This window comes from Carassius carassius, chromosome 30, assembly GCF_963082965.1.
Source record: "Carassius carassius chromosome 30, fCarCar2.1, whole genome shotgun sequence".
NCBI classification, from domain to species: Eukaryota; Metazoa; Chordata; class Actinopteri; order Cypriniformes; family Cyprinidae; genus Carassius; species Carassius carassius.
This window is the reverse complement of record NC_081784.1, coordinates 16,466,514-16,492,034: the sequence shown is the minus strand read 5'-3', so window position 1 is coordinate 16,492,034 and position 25,521 is coordinate 16,466,514. Positions and strand designations below refer to the sequence as shown.

General features: G+C 35.1%; 1 protein-coding gene across 1 annotated transcript in view; it reads left to right on the top strand.

Annotated features, from left to right (window-relative positions):
- LOC132110770 (pro-neuregulin-3, membrane-bound isoform-like) overlaps nt 1–25,521 on the top strand; it is a 339,324-nt gene that overhangs the window by 207,143 nt on the left and 106,660 nt on the right. Inside the window, exon 2 of the mRNA XM_059517703.1 lies at nt 12,105–12,234. Within this exon, the coding sequence (XP_059373686.1) occupies nt 12,105–12,234 (130 nt within the window). The remainder of the gene's footprint in view (nt 1–12,104; nt 12,235–25,521) is intronic.

Sequence of the window (25,521 nt, the reverse complement as noted above, 5' to 3'; positions counted from 1 at the left end):
ACATTTCTGATGATGCTTTCGGGAAGGTGAAGAAGTCATGAACATGTGTTGAAAGATTCCTTGAGGGTGTTGCCTGTTATAAATGGTGGCATGCTGCTGTATTTTGTCCTACCTGGAAATCACAGTGATGTATGCTATGTGTTGAGAGCAGGGAGAGGTAGATAGGTGGAAAAGGATCACAACTGATATGCTGTTCATATGCGGTTTCATCTCATAGCCATATTCCGGGTACAACATAAAAGGATTTTTAGCAGATGATAGAAGTGATTTCTGCTTTTACATAGATATTGACTCTGATGTCTTTCAGTCTGATAAAAGCGAGTCTTATGCGATTTGTTTCTCTAGAGAGAAGTTTCAAAACAGATAAATCTATCCTGTAAATAAAATACCATCAAAAGCCCTGAAAAAGTAAACATCTTAGAAACGACTAAACACTTACCCAGTTTTGAATGACTGCAAGAACAAATAGTGTTCAATCATTTTTGAGCCAGTATTGTATTATTCTGAATTTTTGATTGTGCATTAGTAATAGTAAAGGCATTTGTGTGTGGTTGAGTGTTTGGAAAGAATGAATTGTCACCCTAAACCTTGTGTTTGTCTAATCAATGTTGAGGTTAATGAGAGATGCCAGTAAATAAAGCATTAACAGGATTTCTGAGAACTTGTGAGTCAGACAGGTTATTTTGAAATTTGAATGAATGATGACTCAACACATTATGAGTGCATGGATTTCTGAAATTACAAAAAAAAAAAACTTAGAAAAAGTAAAATCTGAGTTACTCAAATATGTGTATAAATTTTTATCAATACAAAAAAGGATTTTCTTGAGAAATTGTAAGCAGCGATTGTTTTAAACTTTGATCATGAGAAATGTTTCTCAAGCACCAAATCATCAGATTAGAATGATTTCTGAAGGATCATGTGACAGAGTAATGGCTGTTTAAAAAGTTTTTATCATTTAACCACATCAACTCTGGGGACCCACCGGTGGGTCCAATATTGCATATGCCTAATTCTCAAAAAATCAAAATAACAGCTGAAGTGGTTAACCTGTTAACCTGAACCCCCAATATGGGACTCACAGCTGAGAGTGCTCTAACTAACTTATAATTGTAATAGTTTCCTACTTCAGTGTGTTACAAACATAATTGTGGTGTCTTTAGAAAGAAGACCCTTTGGGCTTCACTTTTTATCAACCAGATTTGATAATGCTCAAAAATATTATAAGTTATAGACACTGAAGTGCCTTGAATTTTTTTTACCACTCTTAAATATTTTTTTATTTGATATAAAAATACATGAAATGAGTCCTGGAGCAATCTAGAAAAGTAATGGGTTGAAAGCCACATGTCTCATGAGTTTCTATTTCAAATCTGAATAAAATATCATGAAAAATGAGACTCCTGCAAATATTTTTCTGAGACTATGTCTACACCCCCCACCCCCCCAAATATAAGAAAATATATTTCCCAATAGTATTGAAGGCTTCTACAAACTATTTAGTCAGTAAACATACCACTGCATAGTTTTTTTAAATTATAAAATACTAGACAGAAACTTAGACATCATATAAATGATTTATTTGAGCACTAGAAAAATACAATAAGAATAATTTGAGTAAGAAAAATAAGAATAATAAGAAAAATAAAAAAAGATTTCACTTTGTTTGCCCATATAGAACATCCTGAGATTGCTAGAGATGCATATTTTACAATGAATTACGATGCAAATAAGTGCTGATGTGATGATGGCCACTTATACAGATGGTAATAACACAAATGTGCCGAAGTAAATAATCCACTCTCCCTATTCATATAGACGCGTTCACTTTGATAGCCGTGACCATTCAGTAATAGCGAGCTGATTTGGGCTCTAAAATCTAAAAATCTAAATCCGTTCATTTAAATTCTAATAATATTTCACCAAACTTTAGAGATATTAATTTAAATGCAGCTTTGGTGAGAAAAGGTGACTAGTTTTTGTATATTATGTATAAACATAATGTCAAGTAAGGCTGTAATGTTTTAATGTTTACGAATCACAAGTGGTGTTTCACCCCAAAGTTTAAACTACACTGCCTAATAGTGTCTGTTATATTAGTGTAACATAACTTAATGATTCAAAATTTTGGCAGCAGTGAGTTTTGAATAGTTTAGTCTTTAACATTTGTTCTGAAGGAGATACTAATTGTAAATTGCATCATGCATAAAAAATGCTTTACTGTGGCACAAACAAATTAACATGTAACATTACATTGACTCTGAAAAGGGGAAATTATAATTTTGGGAGGGTTAAGTTACATCTGGCATACAGTTCACTTTTTTAAACGTTTTATCTTGATTAATTGTTTGGTATTTGCACAAAGAAAATTCCCATTATTGGATAATAGATTATATTTGATGCACTCAAAATGCACTTTATATTATGCTTTATTAACAAAGTTGGGGAGGAGCACGGTCATATAATTACCTTCCAATTCATCATCAGCAGTTTCATCGCATATCAGCTTGAGAGTTTGTCAGATATTTAGCTTGGCCAATGCATCATCAGCGATTACATCTAGCCTATCAGCTTGAGAGAGAACCTCTATAAATAGCTAAACCACCTAACCTCCAGGTTCGGGAAGAATTACAGAGCCTAGAGCCCTCTTCCCGGACAACACGCCAAACTCACATAACCTTTGCTCTGTTTATCATATGTAAATGTGAACTTGTGAACCAATAATCTATGGTTTAATTAGCAGGAGCTCCCAGTTTCCCTCACAAAGCAAATTATTTGCAGTGCCACTTGTCTCTGTGTGCATAGAGCACACTGTGTAACATTTAGAGAGCACACATCATACTCCAGAGATAGGACATTTTCTTTCAGAGGTTTACAGTTTGGTTTGGTCTTCACTTACAACTGTGTCTATCACAACAGTATCTTAGCATTAGTCACAAGCACCACTCACCTCGCTCTTCAAATGAAAGGTGATGTGGTCCTCTGTCAGGGAAGAGAGGGATTATGAAATGTAGGTTCAAATAAGGGCACGGGAACCTGAGATCCCAATTCTGTCCTGCTCCTGCAATACTGGCAGCCTGGACTCCCATGGATTAAGACCATATTTTTGTGTCATGGATTCCCTATTATTTATAGTAAATATAATCTAAGAAAATATCACCTTCTTTCAACAAGGATGCGTCAAATTGATCAAAAGTGACAGTGAAAGAAATATTAAAATGCATCACCGTTTCCATAAAAATTATTAAGAGGCACAGTATTTTCAACAATCAGCATGTTAGAGTGATTTTTGAAGGGTCACGTGACACTGAAATTTGTATTAATGACTGCTGAAAATTCTGCTCTGCCATCAGGAATATAATACATTTTAAAATATATTAAAAGAGGAAACAGTTATATTGTTTTGTAATATTTTTTTTTTTTTCAGTATTACTGTTTTTGCTGTGTTTTCGATCAAATAAATATAGCCTTGGTAAGCATAAGAGACTTTGTTCAAAAACATAGCCATATTAACATTTTTTACATATTTGCATAAAGTGAACAAGTTCACCAAACTTAAATCCTTAATTTTACTAGCAAATCTGATAAAATTGCATTTATAATATGATGTGGGGCAATATAAGTGTGTATGGTTTAGTCATATGATTATGTGGAGGTATGTTCAGCTGTTTAAATCTTGTAACATACTTTTAGTAAATATTTTACCCACAAAACTGCTGTAGTTTGTACTATGCATTTCAGTTTTCGCAAAAATTTGTGTTTAGTCAAGCTTTTCTCGTGAGAGTCTGTCTAATTCTGTGCTTTATGATGAAAGCCAAGTGTTACAAAGCCAGCAGATAAAATTGACAGAAACACTGGAAGTGGGACAGTGAGAATGAGAGAAAGACTTGAAAGGTTGGGGTCCCAGCAGCTTTGCTTTCATCCTGGCAACCTATGGATGAGCCCTCTGTAGACTCACTGGCATGTTTGTTTTTAAAAGAGGCTAATGCTCTTTGTTGCAGTGTTGTGGATATTTACCCCAAATGCTAATCAAGACAGAACACGCTGTTAGAACTGGACCAGGGCCAGGAGAGCATGGCATGGATGGATGAATGGACAGAGAGTGAGTGATAGGGGACAGAATGTATGAAAAGAGGGTTATGTTTAGATTGGATGAACGCCAGCTCACACAAGCTCTGAGTTCTAGAGAGTGGGAGAAAGAGAGAGAGCAGGCATTTGAGATGCACTGTGAAAAAAAGGGTGTTTCATAACGCACAGAGAGATCCCTTTTCTTGTCCTACAGCAGCTGGACACAGAAGACTGTCTGCCCACAAAGAGCTGATGGCTGAAGCTATTGAGATGTCAGCCAAAGTAACATAAGACTCTTTATGTTATAAAAGATCACATTAGCAGTGGCTAATTTTCCTCACATAAGAGTGCTCTCTTTTCAGTCGTGCAGACGCTTCATGTCTCATGTGAGACGTTAGTCAGTTTAATCAGTGTGTGTTGAAGTCTACCATCACAGCAGAGACTTCCTTTGCCATTCCAAACATCTGCAATGCAGCAGTGCACAGCACACACCCGACTCACAGCAGCCATTGTGAGTGTGTGAATGTATGTGTGTGTGTGTGTGTCTGCTGGGGAAATAGATGCCATTTATAGGCTCTGGGTGATGTTAAAGCAATGAGCCATCAGAGGCTTTGCATTACTCTTGAGTTATAGCAGATTTGTTTTATTTTAAAATGCCAGCAATAACAATATGATAACAGAAATGTATGTTGAATAAATAGTTTAAACTGTTATTAATAATTATGTGTGATTGGACTAATTGTAGGCTGTTTGTGATTTCCATGCAACATAGCAACTTGGCACATATAAATTGCAATTCAGTAGCAATATGACCTTGTTCCTTACTAAAGATAAAAAAAAGATTGAGAGAACAACAACAATAATAATAATTTAAAATATATTGTTTTTGTTATGTCAAAACTAGAGTGAAGAAAATGATTAATAATAATAATAATTATTATAATTGTTTTATTAATAGTATTTTTTTTTTTTTTTTGCAAACTATGCTCTTGTCACGTTTATGAACTTTCTGTTTCCTTTTTTTTGGTCTTCCTGTTCTTGTTTTAGTTAATTGATTGATCCTCACCTGTTTCCAGTTCCCTCATCACCTTCTGTGTGTTCAAATACCCGTTCTGTTCAGTTCCTCCTTGTCCGTGATTGTCGATGTTTATCGTTGTTGATATCGTTGTTGATGTGTTTGTTGTATGCTAAATGTAATATTGTTAATATAGTCTGTACCTCCTTCGTTTTCATCAGTAAACTCCTTATTTGTTCCAGATCCTCTTCTCTCCCTTTGTTTTACGTTAAGCACTACCTCATCTGTAACAGCTCTGTGTTTTTGTGGCTTTTAGGATATTTTAGATTATATATTTAAAGAGAATCGACATGAGATAGTTGCAAGGTTATTAATGTTTGTTGTTGTTATAATTATTTTTAAATATATAATTTAGTTTAGTTTTAGACAGTGAGATTTTTTTATTTATTTATTTATTGTTTTACTCAAAGAATGCTTGTTTCTGTTGGAAGTAGAGTATGGAGAAAAAAAAGACATTGCTTGCTCATTTGCCATTTTTGCACACCCTGTTGTGTTGTTACAAGTGATTTAAACCACAGCAACATGAGATAGATGGTTACATGCCTGTCGTATTGCAGTTCAAACTGCATTCAGAAGATTTGTCAAAATAATCACAATCTTTTTAGCCAAATCATGTATGAAGCCATCATTTTCAGGAATATTGTACACTGCCTCCTACTCTCTTTCTCCCCGTTCCTTTTGTTTAACTGTGGTATCCTTTGGTGTGTCAGCTTTGCCTGCATGCCGTCCATCGATCATCTTTACTCCACTGCATGACTGCCATTGATCGGAATATAAAGCAGGAAGAAATGTGCTTCACCACAGGGATACCCGCACAGACACGGACATGCCGTGATACATACGTACCACTCCAGCTGTGGTCAGCCTTTATGTCTGATAGGATGCTGGGTGCTTAACAGATTGTATTGTGCAGATAAATGATGTTGCATAAGAGGAGGAGGTGAAGAAGACTTGCTATCTTTATTGAAGGGTGCTATAATCAGTCCTGTATCATACTGTGTGCTGATATGCATATCAGGCTACTGGGTGTGGATATCATACTGGTCCTGTACAGGATAAGGCACAACATGCATGCATATCTCTGGTTGCAGTGAGAGGATCATTTTACATGGCAGCTACTGCCTGTTCTGAGTGCTTCTTTGCAGGTGTTATTTGAAATGTTTGTTTGTTTGTTTGTTTGTTTGTTTTGTTTTTTGACCAAGAGGATTTTATTACTTTATTTTATTGTAAAGATTTGTGTGTGTGTGTGTGTGTGTCTGAGACTTGTAGGAGATTTCCATTGTGTTTAAAGTATCAACTCAGATGGTTACATTAAAATAAAATGAATTAAGAGTAAGACAGGGGTCTTAAAACGTTTTATTTCCAAGAACCTTCATATATGCTGAACCCCTTATAAGTGATCCCCTCCTATTAGGCAGCTATACTGTATATGTTCTTGTGTAATATACTACTAATACTATGTGTAAAAAATATTAAATAATTTTTGAATGTAATAATTAGCTGCATGTTAAAATATTATCTGGAAAATTGTATTTTATTTAGTTTTAGTTTTATTTATTTATTGTTATTTTGTTTTATATACATTTAGCTGTTTATTTATTTATTTATTTATTTATTACTTTATGCAGATGTTTTCTTACCCTTAAAAAATGTTTTGTCCATTGAAAAACAATCACAATTATTACTTCAGACCAGTATTTAGAAAGCAAAATTAAATCGTAATATATTCTTATATGTAGCTAATATTACTATTACTAAATATACTTCATTAATAAGTGGTTACTAACTTTGACAGACATAAAAATACAAGTTTGAGACAGAATTTAAATCTTTTAATCTTTGACTTCTGTGATCCTTGGGATCTAATTTTGAGATCTTGGCAAATCTGAGAACAGTTGAGATCAAATGAGATGATAATAATATAATAATAATAATTTATATTTTTATTAGTAGTAGTAGTAGTAGTAGTAATACAGCAGAAACATAAACAAAATCTGCTTTAAATTCCATTACTGTCTGGGAGAAATATTAAAGATATTAAAAAGATCCCATTTGTGATTTCCCCTGCCTATGACAAAATGTGTTCCCAGTTTACACTGCTGTATGGATTGTTTTCCACTGAATGCTTCTTGTTCTGGTCACATCCATCATTCCTGTCATTTATTCCCTGTGTTTTTCCCTACTGGCCCTGCTCTGTACATGCACCTTGGAGTGACTGCCAACCAGAACATTGTGCTACAGAGGAGGGCGATGTAAATGGCTAGCCTGAGAAAGAACATCCTGAGCCTGTCAGCAAACAGAGGGACCAAAAGCACAGAGTGGCCTACGGAACTATGGCATGGGAGGTGGTCCTCTTTCAGTGACAGGAAATTGTCATTGACCTATGTATTCAGTCAGATTCAGATTTATTTATTGAGTCAGATTGTCAGTATTGTCTGACATTTCTAGCCAACAACAAGCGTAATGAGGGAATTCAAAACTACAAGGACAAGGCCACCAGAGCTTAACCATTCTCTGCATCACGTCTATGATAAAACAAATTATTGAAGCCTCAGCTTGTAAACTGTGATCCTTTTTTTTTTGTAAGATCTATATCAGTGAATTTCTGCCGCTGGTTTGTTGAAGCTCCATCAGAGATTTGAAATTTCGCCAGATATGAGTATTCATAGATAATCAGCTATTTTGTTGACTTGCTTATCTGATGTCACAAGCTTTTGATGCATTCATTGACATAAAGATCTGGTGGCTCCACTTTACAAAATACTGGACACTGAACATTTTCTGAAACATATTTTAAAGCCTGAAATTGTGTAACACAAAAGATCTTTCATAGCGATTATGCTTATTTATTTAAATGTGTTAAATTATAAGGCCCTGGCTGGCGGTCAGTCATCGGTCAGTGACGGGCCATCGTTGAGCGTCAGTCAGCAACTGTAAATTTAGTTATGTAAAATTGTTTTTTAATTGGGTACACTCAAATTCTTGGATAAAACAGAAAAATCTGGTGATTTAAAAATTTACATGTGTTTTTGGAGAATTTCTGCTTATTTTGTAACATACAATATATATCTTGTGTGTATATATATATATATATATATATATTAGGGTTGGGCAAGTTAACACGTTATTATCGCGTTAATGCATTAATTGCGTCAATGCGATAAGTGAAAAAAGAAAAGAAAAACTTTTTTCACTTTAATAAATGATTAACGGCGATAAATATTTAGGTCCCTATTTTTATTTTATTTATTTATTTTTGGATGTGAAAGTCTGTTGCTCACTGGCTCTGAATACACATACAGACAGATCATGGGTCACAGGAGGGGATGCTCCCGATCAAATTATTTAGGCTAAGCATCAGCATTCACAAACCACTGTCCACTGTTATTTTTAAGAGAAAATAATGCAACGAGCTCATAATCATGACTTCATGAATGGGAAATAGGAAGATTCCAATAGCATGTGAAGACAGCAGAGAAGCACTCTCACTCAACACAGTGGAGTGAATTGTTTTGTTAACTTTATGGTTTATTATTTTGAGTCGTATGGGATGGGTAACACATGGCCCTCTCACAATATATTGCTTTACACATCTATTGCTAATATTCACGCAATCATGCAGCTAGTCTCTACCCGCACATCAAGTGTTGTCCCGCGCCGCACCCTGCTGCGTTGGATCCCGAGATCGTGCAGGTCTCTACTCGGAAGATGCCTGTTATAATGTTATGATCGAGGCTCTGGACTCTGAGCATAACTGACAAACTATAAAATATTTTCTATAAAAATTTTAATGTCCTGGTAGTGACAAATAGCTTGTTTTATATTTAATTTAATTGCATTAATGTTATAAATTAAGATTTACGATAAATATTTGAACTACTATTATGTAAAAGGAACACTGCTGTAAAAAAGAACCTTATTTGTTTAAATTGTTTGCAAACCAAATGTTATTGCACTTTTGTTCATATAGCAGTACTTTTAAATGAAAAAAGTGCATGATACACTACTAATGAATGCATTATTAGTTTTGTGCGTAATAATGCGAATCGTTGCCCAGCACTAAAATATATATATATATATATATATATATATATATATATATATATATATATATATATGGGGGGGGGGTATATAAGTTGCTACTTACCCTCAATTATGGCAGCATTTTCAGTCTTGTGTGGATTATCTCTTTAAGCTAACATTTCAACAAGACACATAAATCATCAGCTCAATCTGAGAGTGTTGTCCGCAGTTCTGTCTGTCCCCCCGAGTGCTCTCTGTATTGCCGTTTCTGAGCTAATCGATTCTCTGTGACCTTCAATGTATGTCAAGCCACCACGCCCAAGGGAATGTCGCATCTGAGAGACAGCATCAGTGCTAGGCCCTGGGGAATCCCTTTCCTTAACACCCCATACCTGCCACGGCCCACGGAAACAAACTAAGATAGAGGGGATGTCAGGGCCAGAGTAGATCACCAATCTCTTAGACTCTTGGCCCTATCTCACCTCCTGACAGAGGAAACTGACAGTCTGCAGGAAACCAGCATCTGTGAATCCCAAGAAAAGGGCTCAGTAATGAAGCTGATTGGCTACTAAGCTGTTATCATCTGTGTTCTGAGGGATAACTAAAGGAGGTCTTTACTGCACTGCACAACCCTTTTTTGCTTTGAACACAAAGCACAAGCGCTTTGCATTGGTTTCGACAGCAGTTTGTCAAAAGGTCTGACTATGCACCTAGATCTGAGATCCTCCTCGCATGCAAAAATTTGCCTCAGAGGAGCTAGTGAATATACAAAAAAATATTAATGAGTGTGAATGATATCATCTACAGCTGTTATTAGTGACTGCAAAAGAATCATGCAAAATTTATGTGAACTTTGTTAATTCATTATTTGTAAATTACAATTATATAAAAATTCAATTAATCATGCTCCTCGACCCATACATAAATTCCATAAGTAATTCAAGCTGTAGTGTTAATGTTTTTTCCAACTCTGCAGTCATTGTTTCCAACTGGGGGCTTTTCTTACCAAATATTGATATATGTAATTAATTTGAGTAATTGATCATGACAATTTTTAATTAATTTGACACATACAAGGGTAGTTTGAATGTTTGTGCAAAGAAACAAGGCACTATTTAGTGGACACATTGTTTCTAAGAAGCTGTACAGAAAATCATGATGTTAATGTTAGTAGTCTCTTAGTACATTCAGGCTTTATAGTCATATTTAGCAGATTTTACTATAATATTGCTTTACTTGAGTGTGCTGTATGCACTATACAGCTAACTTTACATATAGATCTGTACGAAGTAGTTTACATTTTGCAACAGTATTAAAAACCATTATATATAAATTTGCAATGTATACAGTATATTGTTTTTAGGTGAGTTTGCTATGTGTATGTAGGTAAAGCTGGATATTTATCCAATTTTAAAATGTAACACTTTGCAATATTATAGTTTTGCAACAATAAAAAAAAAACAATCAAGCAGTTATACGGTGTTATATGGTATTTATTGCTTTACATGAGTGTAATAAGTTTGTGGGTGAAGTTGGATATACTTCTACTAGGCTGGAGTTATGAATTCGCTATGCGGTGATATTGAAAATTACATTTTGGTTCAAATTTCAATCATATTGCCCAACACTAAGCAGTTTAGTTGAAAATCATTGAATAATATTTATACACAGCATATTATACATAATATCTTTCCTTGTAGAAAATAATTTAGTTGTAATTGATTATGTCCTTTATTGTGTGGTCAGTATTGTTTGTTCGTTGTATGAAGCTATTGTCGTCCACTTAAACGGACAGTTTTTTATGGTCTGTATCCATGGCAACCATTCAAAGGGTCTTCAAAATGAAATATATTTCACAATGAGATTTTACACTTTCATTCAAATGTTTAGGATTGGTAAAATATTTGAAGTATTGCTGAAAGAAGTCTCTTATTCTGCCTTAAGCCGGTTTTTTTTTTTGTTGTTGTTGTTTTTTTGTGAAATTTATACATTTTATTTTATATTATATTTATATTATTTTATATTATATTAGTATTTTATTTTATATATTTGAATTCATTTAAAATGAAAATTATTATTATAATTGGTCATTTATTATAGTGATGGCAAAGCTGAATTTTTTCACTGTCTTCAAACTATTAATGTCAGTCAGAATCTCTCAGGTATATTATTAGTTCTGTTTACAGATTGTCATCAGGTAAGCTTGCACACGTTGTGAGGACTGTAATACGTGCAAGGTTACCATTTATCACAATTTTTGTGACAGTTTTCTCAAATAGTGGCATCCTTTATTAATTCTAAAAAAAAAAAAAAAAAAGTGTGATTACTTAACTGATCTCATGTATCATCCTTCAGAAATGGATCAGGACCAAAACAAATAAATGCACACTGTATACTGCACAGGAAGTAATAACAAGCTACAGTATACTCAAAAGAGTAATAAGGAGAGATTTGGTTGCTTGTTTTAGAGAGGTATTGATGATGTATCTTGCATTATCTGGCAGTAATATGGTGATCTTTGATGTTGCTTCAGAGTGTTTTGTTTTTTGGTGGCCATACAGAAAGCTAGTAGATGGTGTGCTAAGATATCGGAAGACATACATACATGCATATAACATACAGTACAGTAAATACATCTGTAACTTAAAAAATATATATTTCAGCTGTTTCACCTCTTATTTAGTCAGAATGGAAGTCAATGAGGCCCAAAACAACAAAACAAAAATCATCATAAAGGTTTGAAATGACATAAATACATTATTATGCACTGAACCTCATCTTTAAATTCTGTGGATATGTGGCATTATACCCCATATTATGACAATTAGTCACCTTTTTGGTCTCTCTGACTCACTCACCTAACATTTTGCTCAGATATGTGTCCTCCTAATCTGTTACATGGTATAATTTTCCTCCTCTTTTCTTCTTTATCCTTCAGCATCACCAACTCTACCGCCTTTGAAATCGGAGCATTTCAAGCCATGTCAGGAGAAAGACCTGGCCTATTGCCTGAATGATGGGGAGTGCTTTGTCATCGAGACCCTGAGTGGCCCACACAAACACTGCAGGTATGACAGCACTTCCTGTTTCTGCAATGGAGGGAAAGGGTTGGCCTAGTGTTCGCTCGAGAAATAAATCACTATGGATGGGAGGCTCCAGCGGCTTCAGACCGATGACAATTCCATGTCCCATTTTCTGTTAGAATGATCCTTCTGGAACAATCTGCCAGTAAATCTCTCTCTCTCTCTCTCTCTCTCTCTCTCTCTCTCTCTCTCCTCTTCTGACTCCTTTTCCTACTCTTGTGTCTCATTGCCCTCCTCTCTGGGACTCTCACTGTTGCATGAATTTCTTAGTCATGCTAACGATGACAGCTTTGTCAAAACCGGAGAGCTGTCTACGGTCCCTTCTCTGCTAATTAAAAGTGGCACTTTGCAGAAGTTCATTAGAGGCTTGTTTCAGCTCTGTGGGCTGTTTTTCAAGGTTGAAAATAGGATTCACAAAATGGAGGTAGAGAATTTCTGACACTGATGTGTTCACCTTTTGTACGAAGCGTGAGCACCATTTCAAATAACATTTCCTGGATGTGAGGGTCCTCTGCCTTAGGTTTTGCATGAGCAGTCTTCTCCTCATTTGCCTAATGGAACACAGAGACATTGCATGTTTAAAACTGAAGAGCCAAGAAGGAGCAGAAGCCAAGTGTCCTCATTTTAATCAGTGGTAATTGGTGGTGTTGTTTTAGGTGACCCATTTATTTGACTGTACCTTTGCAATTCAAATGCTCTGGCTCTGATTAATTCCCGGATCACTCTAATTCCCAACTTGAAGCCAAGGACATCTATGCATCTGTCTGTTCCTCAAAGCAAGGTGGTGATGGTCTCAAAGGATCAATTCACTGGAGAACGTGGATTCCGTAGAAAGATAATGCTATTAAATATTTGCATTTCAGAGCTTTTCAGGGCATTTTAATCATCGTCATAAAGCTGAGCAATTTGTGCTGAATTCCACTCTTTATTGATATACGTATCAAGCAGTTTGCATACCTGAATGGTTCATGGATGCACAAAACTGTGCTTTTAGTCTTGAAATAACTGAAACAGGAAGAGACAGACACTGATTTGTAATATAAGATGTGTTTGGAGTCTACTTTATGCTGCTTTGGATGTGTTTTGAGACTCCTGCTGATCAGCAAGATACAGTATATATCACTTTTTCTTCCAGACTGCCCTTTTTTTTCTGTGAATGCATCTAGTTCAACCGAAGAGTGTTTTATTATTGTATTAATAGATTAAATGGTGTTTGGTAAGTGTGCCCTGATTTTTTTTTTTTTCTAGATGTAATGATTGACTAATGGCCCATGTACCATTATTGAGTCATTATATCTAAATAAAAAGCCTGACTGCTTTTATTCGACTGCCGTTTTTGAGTCTAGCACGGTCTGGCAGTGTAGTTTTTGTATTAAAATTAGATATGCAGGGTTGCATCAAGAATCAAACTTTCTGTGACCCACTACAAAATTTACATTAGATGGTTATGTGCTGCATTTTATGTACATAGCCTCTCATGTATGGATCTATGATGCATTGGTACCATGGCATAAAACCAAGGTCCAAAAATAACACCTGCCAAGCACTGAATATAAATAAATAATAATAGGAAACTTCACTAATTTAAATGCCGCAATTCATGTATAATATTTAGTATTTATAAAGAGGTAACTATTTGAAATTCGGAAGCTAAAAAGCCAGGGGGAAATGGCTATTTCTTGTTTTCATTGTTTAATAAAAATAACACAAAACATAGTTTTCAAGAACAGTTTGACAAATTTATAGCCAGCACATTTTTGCAATTCAGATGCCATTGGCCAGTGTCACTCACAAGAAGTTCAGTTTGGGTTCTGCATACAGCTGTTTTCTTTATTTGAAATCTTTATTCATTTATCCTACCTAAAGAGGAGTGTTTGTGGTTAGCCAGAGTTTAGCAGACAGATGGAGAGAGTACAAAACTGTGTTAAAATAGGCACAAGATGGCAGTTGGTAGAGGATAACAAAAGATTTAAAAAACTGTGTTTGCGCATGTGTGGAATAAAAGGCATGAGAGGTATAGAATCCTGTTTCCTTGGCTGTTCCTAGTTAAACAATCCCTTTGTGTCTGTTGACCTAGATTCATAGAGTATGTGGATTTTTAGTTGAGCTGCCTCATCTGGGCTGTATATACCTATATAAACAAGAACAGGAGAATGTTAGGGCTTACATCAATGTGATTACATAAATTGTGCATGGTTATGCATCATAACCCAGCCATGTGTTTTAGCAGTTGTTGGAACAGCTCATGACTCAAGCTGACAAATTCAAACTATAAACACCATATGGGGTCTCAAAGTGTTGAAAGTTCATTATGGCCCATTAAAAGTTAATATTTCAGTATGATCAATTTTAATTTTGCTTTGCCATTTAATGTTATCACAAGAATGTTAAGGATTGTATATTTTATTAACCTTATAAGCCTACAAGAGATACAGTGCCACCCAATGTAAATCAATAAATAATAAATACAGTCTAATAAATTTGTTAAGCACTGTATGTGCTTAACAAATTCATTAGACCACCAGTCATAAAAATGAGAAAACAGGAATTTTAGGAATCCGTCAAAAACCAGCCTGGTCTCATTGGTTACACGTAGCGACGTAGGTATTAGTAGGTAATGTTTATAAGCACAAAAATGATGCTGAAACATACAATTTGGACGTATTACAATGTTTAAAATATAAAATCGTTATGTATTTACAGCTAAAAACATAAAATATTATTTTATATCATTAAAATATTTGTATCAATGCAGTTTTATAAATTTATCAATAAGCGATTTAGATTGTTAGACCCCTTAACCTATGCCCAAACCTAAACCCAACATTTATAGTGAATATAAAAATATATAAAACGTAATAGACCAAAATACACAGGGAAATAAATAACCATTTTAGTAACAACATAGCGTTAAAAATATATTTGTGAGTCACTGATCCCTCTCCTACTTCTAAATCTAACCATAATCATTTATATATATGTCTGTGTGTGTGTGTGTGTGTGTGTGTGCTGTGTATACAGTATAAAGAAGTATAAAGAAACATGACAGACATAAGTGCAATCACACTCATTTATATATTGCAAAAATATCAAAAGCAGTACCAAAAGTAGTCCAAATAATTATGCGATGCAGTCACACTCACTTTCTGATGTAACACTAAAGTTTTGTGTGAGGCACAGAGCAGAATTTAAGTTTTTAATCATTGAAAATATTATCCAGACTATTATCCAGATCCACTCCATAAAGGCACGCATTTTTCATTCAAACACCTCACCAGAAACATGGCATGTCGCAATCTGTGTCGAAGCAGGCAAGAGCCAATGAGCATTCAATTTTCCTGTCGTAAAACTTCTTGAAAGCAATTATTGATTTTATAATGAGCATTGGTATGGATGCTTACAATCACTGCTTGAGTTTGGGTCTGTTAGTCGCCATCATATGGATTCTGAAGATTTAGATTACAGCACACAAAACATTTTACAAATGAATTCCTTTTACTAAATATTCAATTAAATTCAATTCAAGTTTATTTGTATAGCGGTTTTTAAATACAAATCGTTACAAAGCAACTTTACAGAAAATTGTTTCTACAATATTTAGTAGTAGCTTATAAGTGGTGACTGTCAGTTTGTGCGCGTATGACAGGATTTTTCTGAAAAATTAATACAAGACGTAGTCACCCAGAGGATGAACATTATTAACAGCAATTATTATATGATGCAGACACACTTGTAGCAATATTTGTTAGTTCTGTTGTTGATTCATGGTTAGCATCATCTGAGGTCCTCTGAGGATTAGCATCATCTCTTCTCAGGTGTTCTGGATCCAGACTGGAGCTTGTGTAAATCCTAGTTACTGGCAAAACATAGAAACAAATAGAGACATCATTAGCATAGCTGCTGTTCCAACAAAGTAAAATTAATAAGTTTAACCAAAGCTAAAGAATAAGAATGCACATTTGATCAGATGCAACTACACTCACAATTTAAGAGATACATTATTCGAATGCTTAGCGAAAGAGATCTGTTTTTAATCTAAATTTAAACAGAGAGAGTGTGTCTGAACCCTGAACATTATCATGAAGGCTATTCCAGAGTTTGGGAGCCAAATGTGAAAAAGATCTACCTCCTTTAGTGGACTTTGCTATCCTAGGAACTACCAAAAGTCCAGCGTTTTGTGACCTTAGGGAGCATGATGGATTGTAACGTGGTATAAGGCTAGTTAGGTATGCAGGAGCTAAACCATTTAGGGCCTTATAGGTAAGTAATGATAATTTGTAACTGAAACGGAACTTAATAGGTAGCCAGTGCAGAGACTGTAAAATTGGGGTAATATGATCATATTTTCTTGACCTTGTAAGGACTCTAACCGCTGCATTTTGGACTACCTGTAGCTTGTTTATTGAAGATGCAGGACAACCACCTAGAAGTGCGTTACAATAGTCCAGTCTAGAGGTCATGAATGCATGAACTAGCTTTACTGCATCAGAAACAGGTAACATGTTTCGTAGCTTGGCAATGTTTCTAAGATGGAAGAATGCAGTTTTTGTAACATGGGAAATATGATTTTCAAAAGACAAGTTGCTGTCCAATATAACACCCAGATTTTTGGCTGTAGAGGAAGTAACATTATACCCGTCTAGTTGCAAATTGTAATCTACAAGATTCTGTGTAATGTTTTTTGGTCCAAAGATTAATATCTCTGTCTTATCCGAATTTAATAGGAGAAAATGATTGGTCATCCAATCTTAGATAATTTAGAAGTTTCATCTGGTCTCGTTGAGATATATAGCTGAGTATCATCAGCATAACAGTGGAAACTAATCTGTATTTTCTAATAATATAACCAAGGGGCAACATGTATACTGAAAATAAAAGGGGACCTAGGACGGATCCTTGTGGCACTCCATATTTTACTGGTGATAAATGAGATGACTCCCCATTTACTATAAATAAACAAAATGGTAGCGATCAGACAGGTAGGATCTAAACCATCTTAGAGCCTGCCCTTGAATACATGTATAGTTTTGTAATCTATCTATGAGTATGTCATGATCTATGGTGTAGAATGCAGCACTAAGATCAAGTAAAACTAGCAATGAGATGCAGCCTTGATCTGACACAAGAAGCAGGTCATTTGTAATTTTAACAAGTGCAATTTCTGTGCTATGGTGGGGCCTGAAACCTGACTGAAATTCTTTATACAGATATTTTTTTGCAGGAAGGAGCTCAATTGAGCAGACACAACTTTTTCAAAAATTTTAGACATAAATGGAAGATTTGAAATAGGCCTATAATTTGCCAGTTCACTAGGTTCTAGTTTTGGTTTCTTAATAAGAGGCGTAATAACCGCCAGCTTAAATTGTTTTGGGACATGACCTAAAGATAACGACGAGTTAATATTATTGAGAAGCGGTTCTTTGGCTACAGGTAACAACTCTTTCAGTAATTTAGTGGGTATAGGATCTAATAAACATGTTGTTGGTTTAGATACAGTGATAAGTTTATTTAGCTCTTCCTGTCCTATAGTTGTGAAGCACTGCAGTTTATCTTTGGGTGCGATGGATGAAACTGAAGTATTAGACGCTGTAGAATCTACATTCCCTATTGTATTTGTGAAAATTGGATACCAGCATATCCCTATTTCACACATACTGTATTAATCCCCCCCCCCCCAAAAAAAACAAATAAATAAATAAATAATAATAATAATATTTGTATGGCCTCCATTGGCCTTAATAACAGCTTGCACTCTTGCTGGCATTGCTTTTGTGTACTTTTGTGTACTTTTTTAAGTCTCTGTTGCTATTGACTGTAATTGGGCATCTGAATAAAAACATCTAATAAGTGCTTTACTATTTTTTCTGCCTTTCTTGAGAGAATAATTCTAGTAATTGTAGACTGTAATGTTGGTTACCTTGGAAATTACACTGTCCACTTCTCTCTCTATCTTAAACTCAGCTTGTAGTCCCTCTCAGAGCATCCAGGGGAGCAGAAAGCCGTTCTGGCTGTGGCTGAGTTGTTTCGATTGCATTGGTTTCTTTTCATGCGGTAATAGTCTCTTTATGATTCAATGTCTTGTCTTTCTACTACCTCTTGGAAAAATGTGAAAAAAGCCTCCTCATCTGGACTATCACTAAGATCTCTGATACATCAAAACAAAACAAAAAACATACACAACCTGCCCAGATCTGTGTGAGATATAAATTCAGCACAACGTAAAACATGTTCATCAAAATTTAGATTTGTAAGAAGTTTGTGAATACCAAATAGGAGTTGTTCACATCAATTTTGGTGGGGTTTGAGTCCTGTATTCATGTGTCTGTCTGTCATCAGAAATATGGAACAAGTTGTTTTTGCATCTTAGTTTCTGTGAATTTTCTTCTTTTCACTGTGGATAAAAATGTGAAAAGTTACAGCATGTTTTTATGGTAAAACTGAAAAAGAAGTATAGATAAAATAATAAAAGAAGGAGTGAAATGGAAGAAGTGAAAGGAAATCTGCGAATCAGCCAAGCTGGCATTGCCAAAGCCCAAGTAATTCACTGCTTATCCTATTCTGGAGGCCGGTGTTGGATTTCTCTTTGGCTGCTGGATAGTGTGTAAAAGCTTGACTCTTGTTAGCATTGAGATGGTAAGCCTCTACTGCCACAGCAGCACTGTAGCAATCCCACCTGTCTGTGTACCGCCACAAGGGGCTGAAACACGAGTTGATACCTCAAGAAGCCCCCTGCCAGTATCACTGCAGCTGAAGGGTCATGTGTACACTGCTAAAGGCCTCCGTTCTGAGACGAGTGTTGGGAGGGAGCGAGATCGTGAGATTAATTTCAATAGGTTGTGGTGTTGTAAGGTTTTAAATTGGATGTGAATTTTGTGGTTACAGCTTAAAGCCTGAAGCCATGATGCAAATATAGGGAGCATTTGCCATGGGTTTTTTTTCAGGGGAGGGATTATGAATGCATGCAAAACAGATTTATTGTCAAAAATGCATACAAACAATGTCTCATGAATAAGCAGAGAGAGAGAGAGAGAAACAGAATTGGATGTATTATTGAGTGTGTTTGTGATACTGATTTTATTGTTAAACTATCACAACTCATCATATAAAAAAATAAAAATAAATGCCTGCCGCTGAAAGTGTAGAATCAATGAGAGGAAAATTCACAAAGATGGAAGCCATTTTCGTGTCTCTGTCTTCCAATTTGCAATTTATTGATCTGGAGCAGTGAGAGCTGGTGCTTCCCAAGCATTTTAAAAGGCTTTTCTCTAGTGTTTGGTCCAGTTCACCAACAAGTAGCCTATTTTGTTTGACTAGAGAACAAAAAAAAAACATGCTAAATGCATCTAACTATAAAAACATCCACAGGACTGGAAAATACATTTTGAATACATTTCAGTGGGGACACATTAACTGATCATTTGTGACAGTAAATGCATTTACTAAGTGTGTGTGTGTGTGTGTGTGTATATATATATATATATATATATATATATACTGTATATATAGGGACACATTAAACTGATAATTTGTGAAAGTAAATACATTTATAATGTTACAAAAGATTTCTTTTTCAAATAATTTCTGTTCTTTGAACGGATCCTGATAAAATGTATTATATTAATTAGCAAAACTGTTATTACAATGATAATAACAAGAAATGTTTCTTGAACACCATGTTATCAGACTGAAATATTGGCTGCTAAAAATTTGCCATCACAGAAGTAAATTAATGTGTTCAGATAGAAATCCATTACTTTAAGTTGTAATTGTTTCACAATATTACTGTTTGCATTTTAATGTGTATTTTTGAAAAATAAATTATCAAAGAGTGATATGCACTCCAAGATGCACAATATTCCATCATCGTAAACACAAAACCATAAACACTAAAGTACTAAATAAGGGAAAGAAAGAACAAATCCCAGTCTAAATATAAGTTAATTTGCATTGAAGGTGAGTATGATTTGTGATGACCACAATGTGTGAGGTGAGTGTTTTCTGCTGAGAGCATGACACCATCAAAAATCAAAAGATGTTTCTCCATTCAGCCTATATTATGTTTCGCATACTGTTGGGCTTATGCAGTTGATAGTAATAATAATACTTCATAGAAATACATTGTGTGGTTTTTGTGTGTGTGTGTGTGTGTGTGTGTGTGTGTGTGTGTGTGTGTGTGTGTGTGTGTGTGTGTGTGTGTGTGTGTGTGTGTGTGTGTGCGCGTGTTAGTGTGTGTGTGTCATTTTAGTTCACCTTAAAAGAGATGAAAACTTTAAACACTGAAAAGGGTTTGTGAGTTTTCTTTTTGAGAACCCAACTAAAAGCTGTGGGTATCCTGATAGTCGGTGCTTGAGACATAAAGCCCCAAAGGATTTACTAGGACGATTCTAGTAGCTTTGCATGCCTCTGATACAAACATTATAAAGATTACATTTTCCTTCAGAACACTGTGTTGATAATTTATTACAACAACCTCTGCAGCCTTGAGAGTTAAAGTTAGATTGTGGTTACCCACTGAACAGGCCATTTAGAAAAGAAAAAAAAAGGATTATGTTAACCTCACAGCCCTGTAAACTCAGCAGATGTTTTGCAGTGCTTTCCTCTGATTTGCCTTCTATCCACTTTGATCAGTGTTGGGAAGGTTACTTTGGAAATGTAATAGGTTACAGATTACAAGTTACACTGTTTAAAATGTAATAGTAGTGTAACTTTTTCAATTACTTTATTAAAGTAATGTAACTAATTACTTTTGAGTACTTTTTGATTACTTTTCTAATTTTGTGAAAATTAAAGAATAATAAATAAAAGCATATACATCAACTTAAATACAGTTATCTAATAAGCATGTGATGTATTCTGTGTAATAAACTCCTGAAACATTGGTGTTTTTTTGAAACTGTTGTCTCTGTATATGATGATAGTTTTCTCAAAATAAGTAAAATGCACATGAAGTGACACAGAGCAGTTCTAGAAATTATGTTTATGTGCTCGTGTACTCCTATATTGAGGCAGCAGAGGTTGAAAACACTGCGAGCTTCAGTAGGCCAATGTGTAGTAAATGAAACCATGTCTTTGCCATTAATTTACAGCAGGGGCGGACTGGGAAAAAAAATTCAGACTGGAAAATTCAAACTCATACAAACAAATTCATGGACAAAACTATTTTTTGTATGGACCTGACATAAAAAAGGTTTAAATATTTAATTTGGGGACATGCAAAATAATTAAAAGTTCTCTCCTGAACTGCACCTTCACTTCCACAGTCTCTTTATTTTGCCCTGTTATCCATCTCTCTCATGACTTTAATACTCAAGATTGAACAAAACTATACTTTACAATACAATACTCTACAATACTACAATATCTTTATAGAAAAATCCTAATACTGTACACGAGTTATGTTTTTCCCTTACAAAAAATTACCATGCTTTTATTAGCCTATATAAAAGTAAAATAACCTTGTTTTGTTTTTGTTTTTTTGCAAATTGATTTGTATTTATTTTTAAATAAATACATTTGCAAAATAATTTTACATTTTTGGTTATCACAGTTAAACAATAGTAACCATTTTCTCTGGATTTATAGTTAAATATTAAAATGTTAATTTTCGTAAGGGTTGCGTTGTTGTCTGTCGTAGCTCCCCCTAAACCTATAAAAAAAAAATCTGAATTTTTTTTCAGCTAAATTACTACTGTAACATTACAACACATAATAATGATGTCCTTTATATAGTATTTTGAGTGATGACTGATGAGCAACGTGCTGCTGCTTGATTAAATAAATAAAAAAACAAAGACATAAAAGCATCTTTACAGATGAAACTGACCTGAAACCCTGAACAGGAGTTCTGCTTCTCTGCTCCAGCTGTGCGCTTCCACAGTCCACTCTATCTCTCTCTGAGTCTGATCCAAACCGTTTGGCGGAGGCGCGGAGAGCGCGCGAGTCATGACTAACACTTCATGACTTATTAGAGATTCAATTATCAAATGGCGGATTCGCAAATGATCGCTTTAGTAGGCTACATTCGGCAGGCAATTATACAATAATGATATTAAATAGTGGGGCAAAATCGGCTGCCAGGCCACCGGGAATTGTCCCGGTTCTCCCGGTGTCCAGTCCGCGCCTGACCACAGACACGCAGAATGTGCAAGTCATATATTGCATTTTTGGGGCTTTATATTCACAGACACTAGTCGATGTCATGTTTTGATTCAAGTGTACTGACTTACTTTTGATTTAGTCATCCAAAATGTGGCATATTCCGTCCGCGTTAGGCATTTCGTTTTTATGACTGGATTCTATGAACCAGACTGTATTTCCGCATCCCGGAAATTATTAGGGCGGTATTTCTCAGAATAGTCAGCGCAATTTGGGAAAGAAATCAGTTAAATCTGTATGTGGATGTGTGTTAATATTCAAATGTAATCCCCTTTGTAATCGTAAAAAATTTCATAAGTAACTGTAATTTAATTACTCATTTTTTCGTAGTAACTGTAACTAATTACAGTTACAACAATTTTGTAATTAAATTACGTAACGCCGTTACATGTAACTAGTTACTCCCCAACACTGACTTTGATACACAAAAGGCTTGCCTTTGAAGATTCTGCCACTGTGGATGAGCCAAGATGTTTCTGTGCCAAATCTGAGGCATAGAAAAGCCCTCCTCTTATCAGGCTAAACATGACCTTCCCATGCTGAACGAAGCATAACAGTAGGTTTCCATGTGATGTTCATCCACCCATGTTATGGAATAAGATAGCGATGATATCTGCCAGGGTAAACCTTATAACTGTGTAGAGAAAAGAGTTTCTTTCACTCCACTTCAGAGCACCTCATCCATGAGAAGCTATCCTCAATGCTCTGGCAGGTCAGATTAGAGGGATAGAGAGGAAAAGACAGCGTTAGAGAGCTTCGCTGTGAAGTGCGAAGAAAAGTAAAATGAATCTGAATTAGTTTATAGCACATTTTAATGCCAATGTTATTTTTGCAGAACTGGATAAAAGTTTGGCGTATCTGAACAAGCGGTGATCTCCTATTACAAAATGGATATTTCTACAGTTCCAGCTGTATTTTATCAATCAACATAGTTACCGCTATGACCTGTTAACCATATCACCAAAATTTTCTTTTTTGTTGTTGCCATAGCAACATACTGTTATGTTAGGGACTAACAGAAAAATGACATTTAATTTGTTTAATATTTTTTTTACGAAAATGTCTTTAATATTTTTATGTATTTATTATTATTTATTCAGGTTTTTAATCAAGATTTTAATTAATAAAAAAATATTGTATGAATATACAAGTATTTTTTATTTTTATTTTTATTTTAAAAATAAGAAAGTATTTTTTACTCTTTTTCTTTTGCTAGATCATTTTTAATAGGTGTGATGAAAAATATGTACAAATATTTAATTATCTTAATTATCAGCCACTCATAAAAGTTGCATTCAAAATAATTGTAAAATGACTAAAAATTTTAAAATCATTTGAAGGATCGATGGAGTATAGCATGTCAAAATGCAGGACGTCAACCACCAAAGTACAAGACACTGAAATTGCAACCTTTATGCTTTCTGCATTTGGCATGATGGTTTAAAATGGTTCTGTATCAGAAACAGCTGGGAAATTCAAGCAGGACTGGAAATGGAGGAAGTTACATTCTTTAGCCATATAAAGGGACATAGTGAAGAGTCCTTCAGAAAAGAAGACAACAGAAGACATGAAACATAGTAAGAGGAAAATATAGGAAAAGAAAATTAAGATATTTTGAGATCTTTGATGAAGACATGGGCATCTGTAAGTGATATGCAGGAGAAAAAGAAGAGAGATGGGGAAGGGTTGGAAAGACGATGTGCCAGAGTGGATAAGAGTTGTTTTTCAAGGATAGAAAGGATGGAAACAAGTGGTGAAAGAGGTTTGGATGGCAGAGGAGCACTTCTGTTTTTAGAGGGCTTATTTTTCGCTCTTGCAGGTGAGCGTCGTCTTAACGAGGTTGAAATTGTTGGAAATTGAAGGCACTTGTAATTTCAATCACTCATGCAGGAGGCTGCATACAGACACACTTGAATCAGAATGTAAATTCTGTTTCATAATTCATTTCAAGCACTTGTCACATGTAAAACCACAGCCTTACTCAAAAAATAAATAAATAAATAAATCAGTGTCAAATGGAAATGCATGAGTATTTGTGAGGGGGAGACTCTAAAGCCTAAATGAAATGATTTTTTTTTTTTTCTCTTTTTCATTTTATCTTCTACAGATGCATTACCTCCACCAGAAGTCAGCCAATCAACAGTCTATTTTATTCTATGCCGTATATGGGTTTTATATACAGGTGCTGGTCATATAATTACAACCCGAATTCCGGAAAAGTTGGGACGTTTTTTAAATTTTAATAAAATGAAAACTAAAGGAATTTCAAATCACATGAGCCAATATTTTATTCACAATAGAACATAGATAACGTAGCAAATGTTTAAACTGAGAAATTTTACACTTTTATCCACTTAATTAGCTTATTTAAAATTTAATGCCTGCTACAGGTCTCAAAAAAGTTGGCACGGGGGCAACAAATGGCTAAAAAAGCAAGCAGTTTTGAAAAGATTCAGCTGGGAGAACATCTAGTGATTAATTAAGTTAATTGATATCAGGTCTGTAACATGATTAGCTATAAAAGCTTTGTCTTAGAGAAGCAGAGTCTCTCAGAAGTAAAGATGGGCAGAGGCTCTCCAATCTGTGAAAGACTGCGTAAAAATTGTGGAAAACTTTAAAAACAATGTTCCTCAATGTCAAATTGCAAAGGCTTTGCAAATCTCATCATCTACAGTGCATAACATCATCAAAAGATTCAGAGAAACTGGAGAAATCTCTGTGCGTAAGGGACAAGGCCGGAGACCTTTATTGGATGCCCGTGGTCTTCGGGCTCTCAGACGACACTGCATCACTCATCGGCATGATTGTGTCAATGACATTACTAAATGGGCCCAGGAATACTTTCAGAAACCACTGTCGGTAAACACAATCCGCCGTGCCATCAGCAGATGCCAACTAAAGCTCTATCATGCAAAAAGGAAGCCATATGTGAACATGGTCCAGAAGCGCCGTCGTGTCCTGTGGGCCAAGGCTCATTTAAAATGGACTATTTCAAAGTGGAATAGTGTTTTATGGTCAGACAAGTCCAAATTTGACATTCTTGTTGGAAATCACGGACGCCGTGTCCTCCGGGCTAAAGAGGAGGGAGACCTTCCAGCATGTTATCAGCGTTCAGTT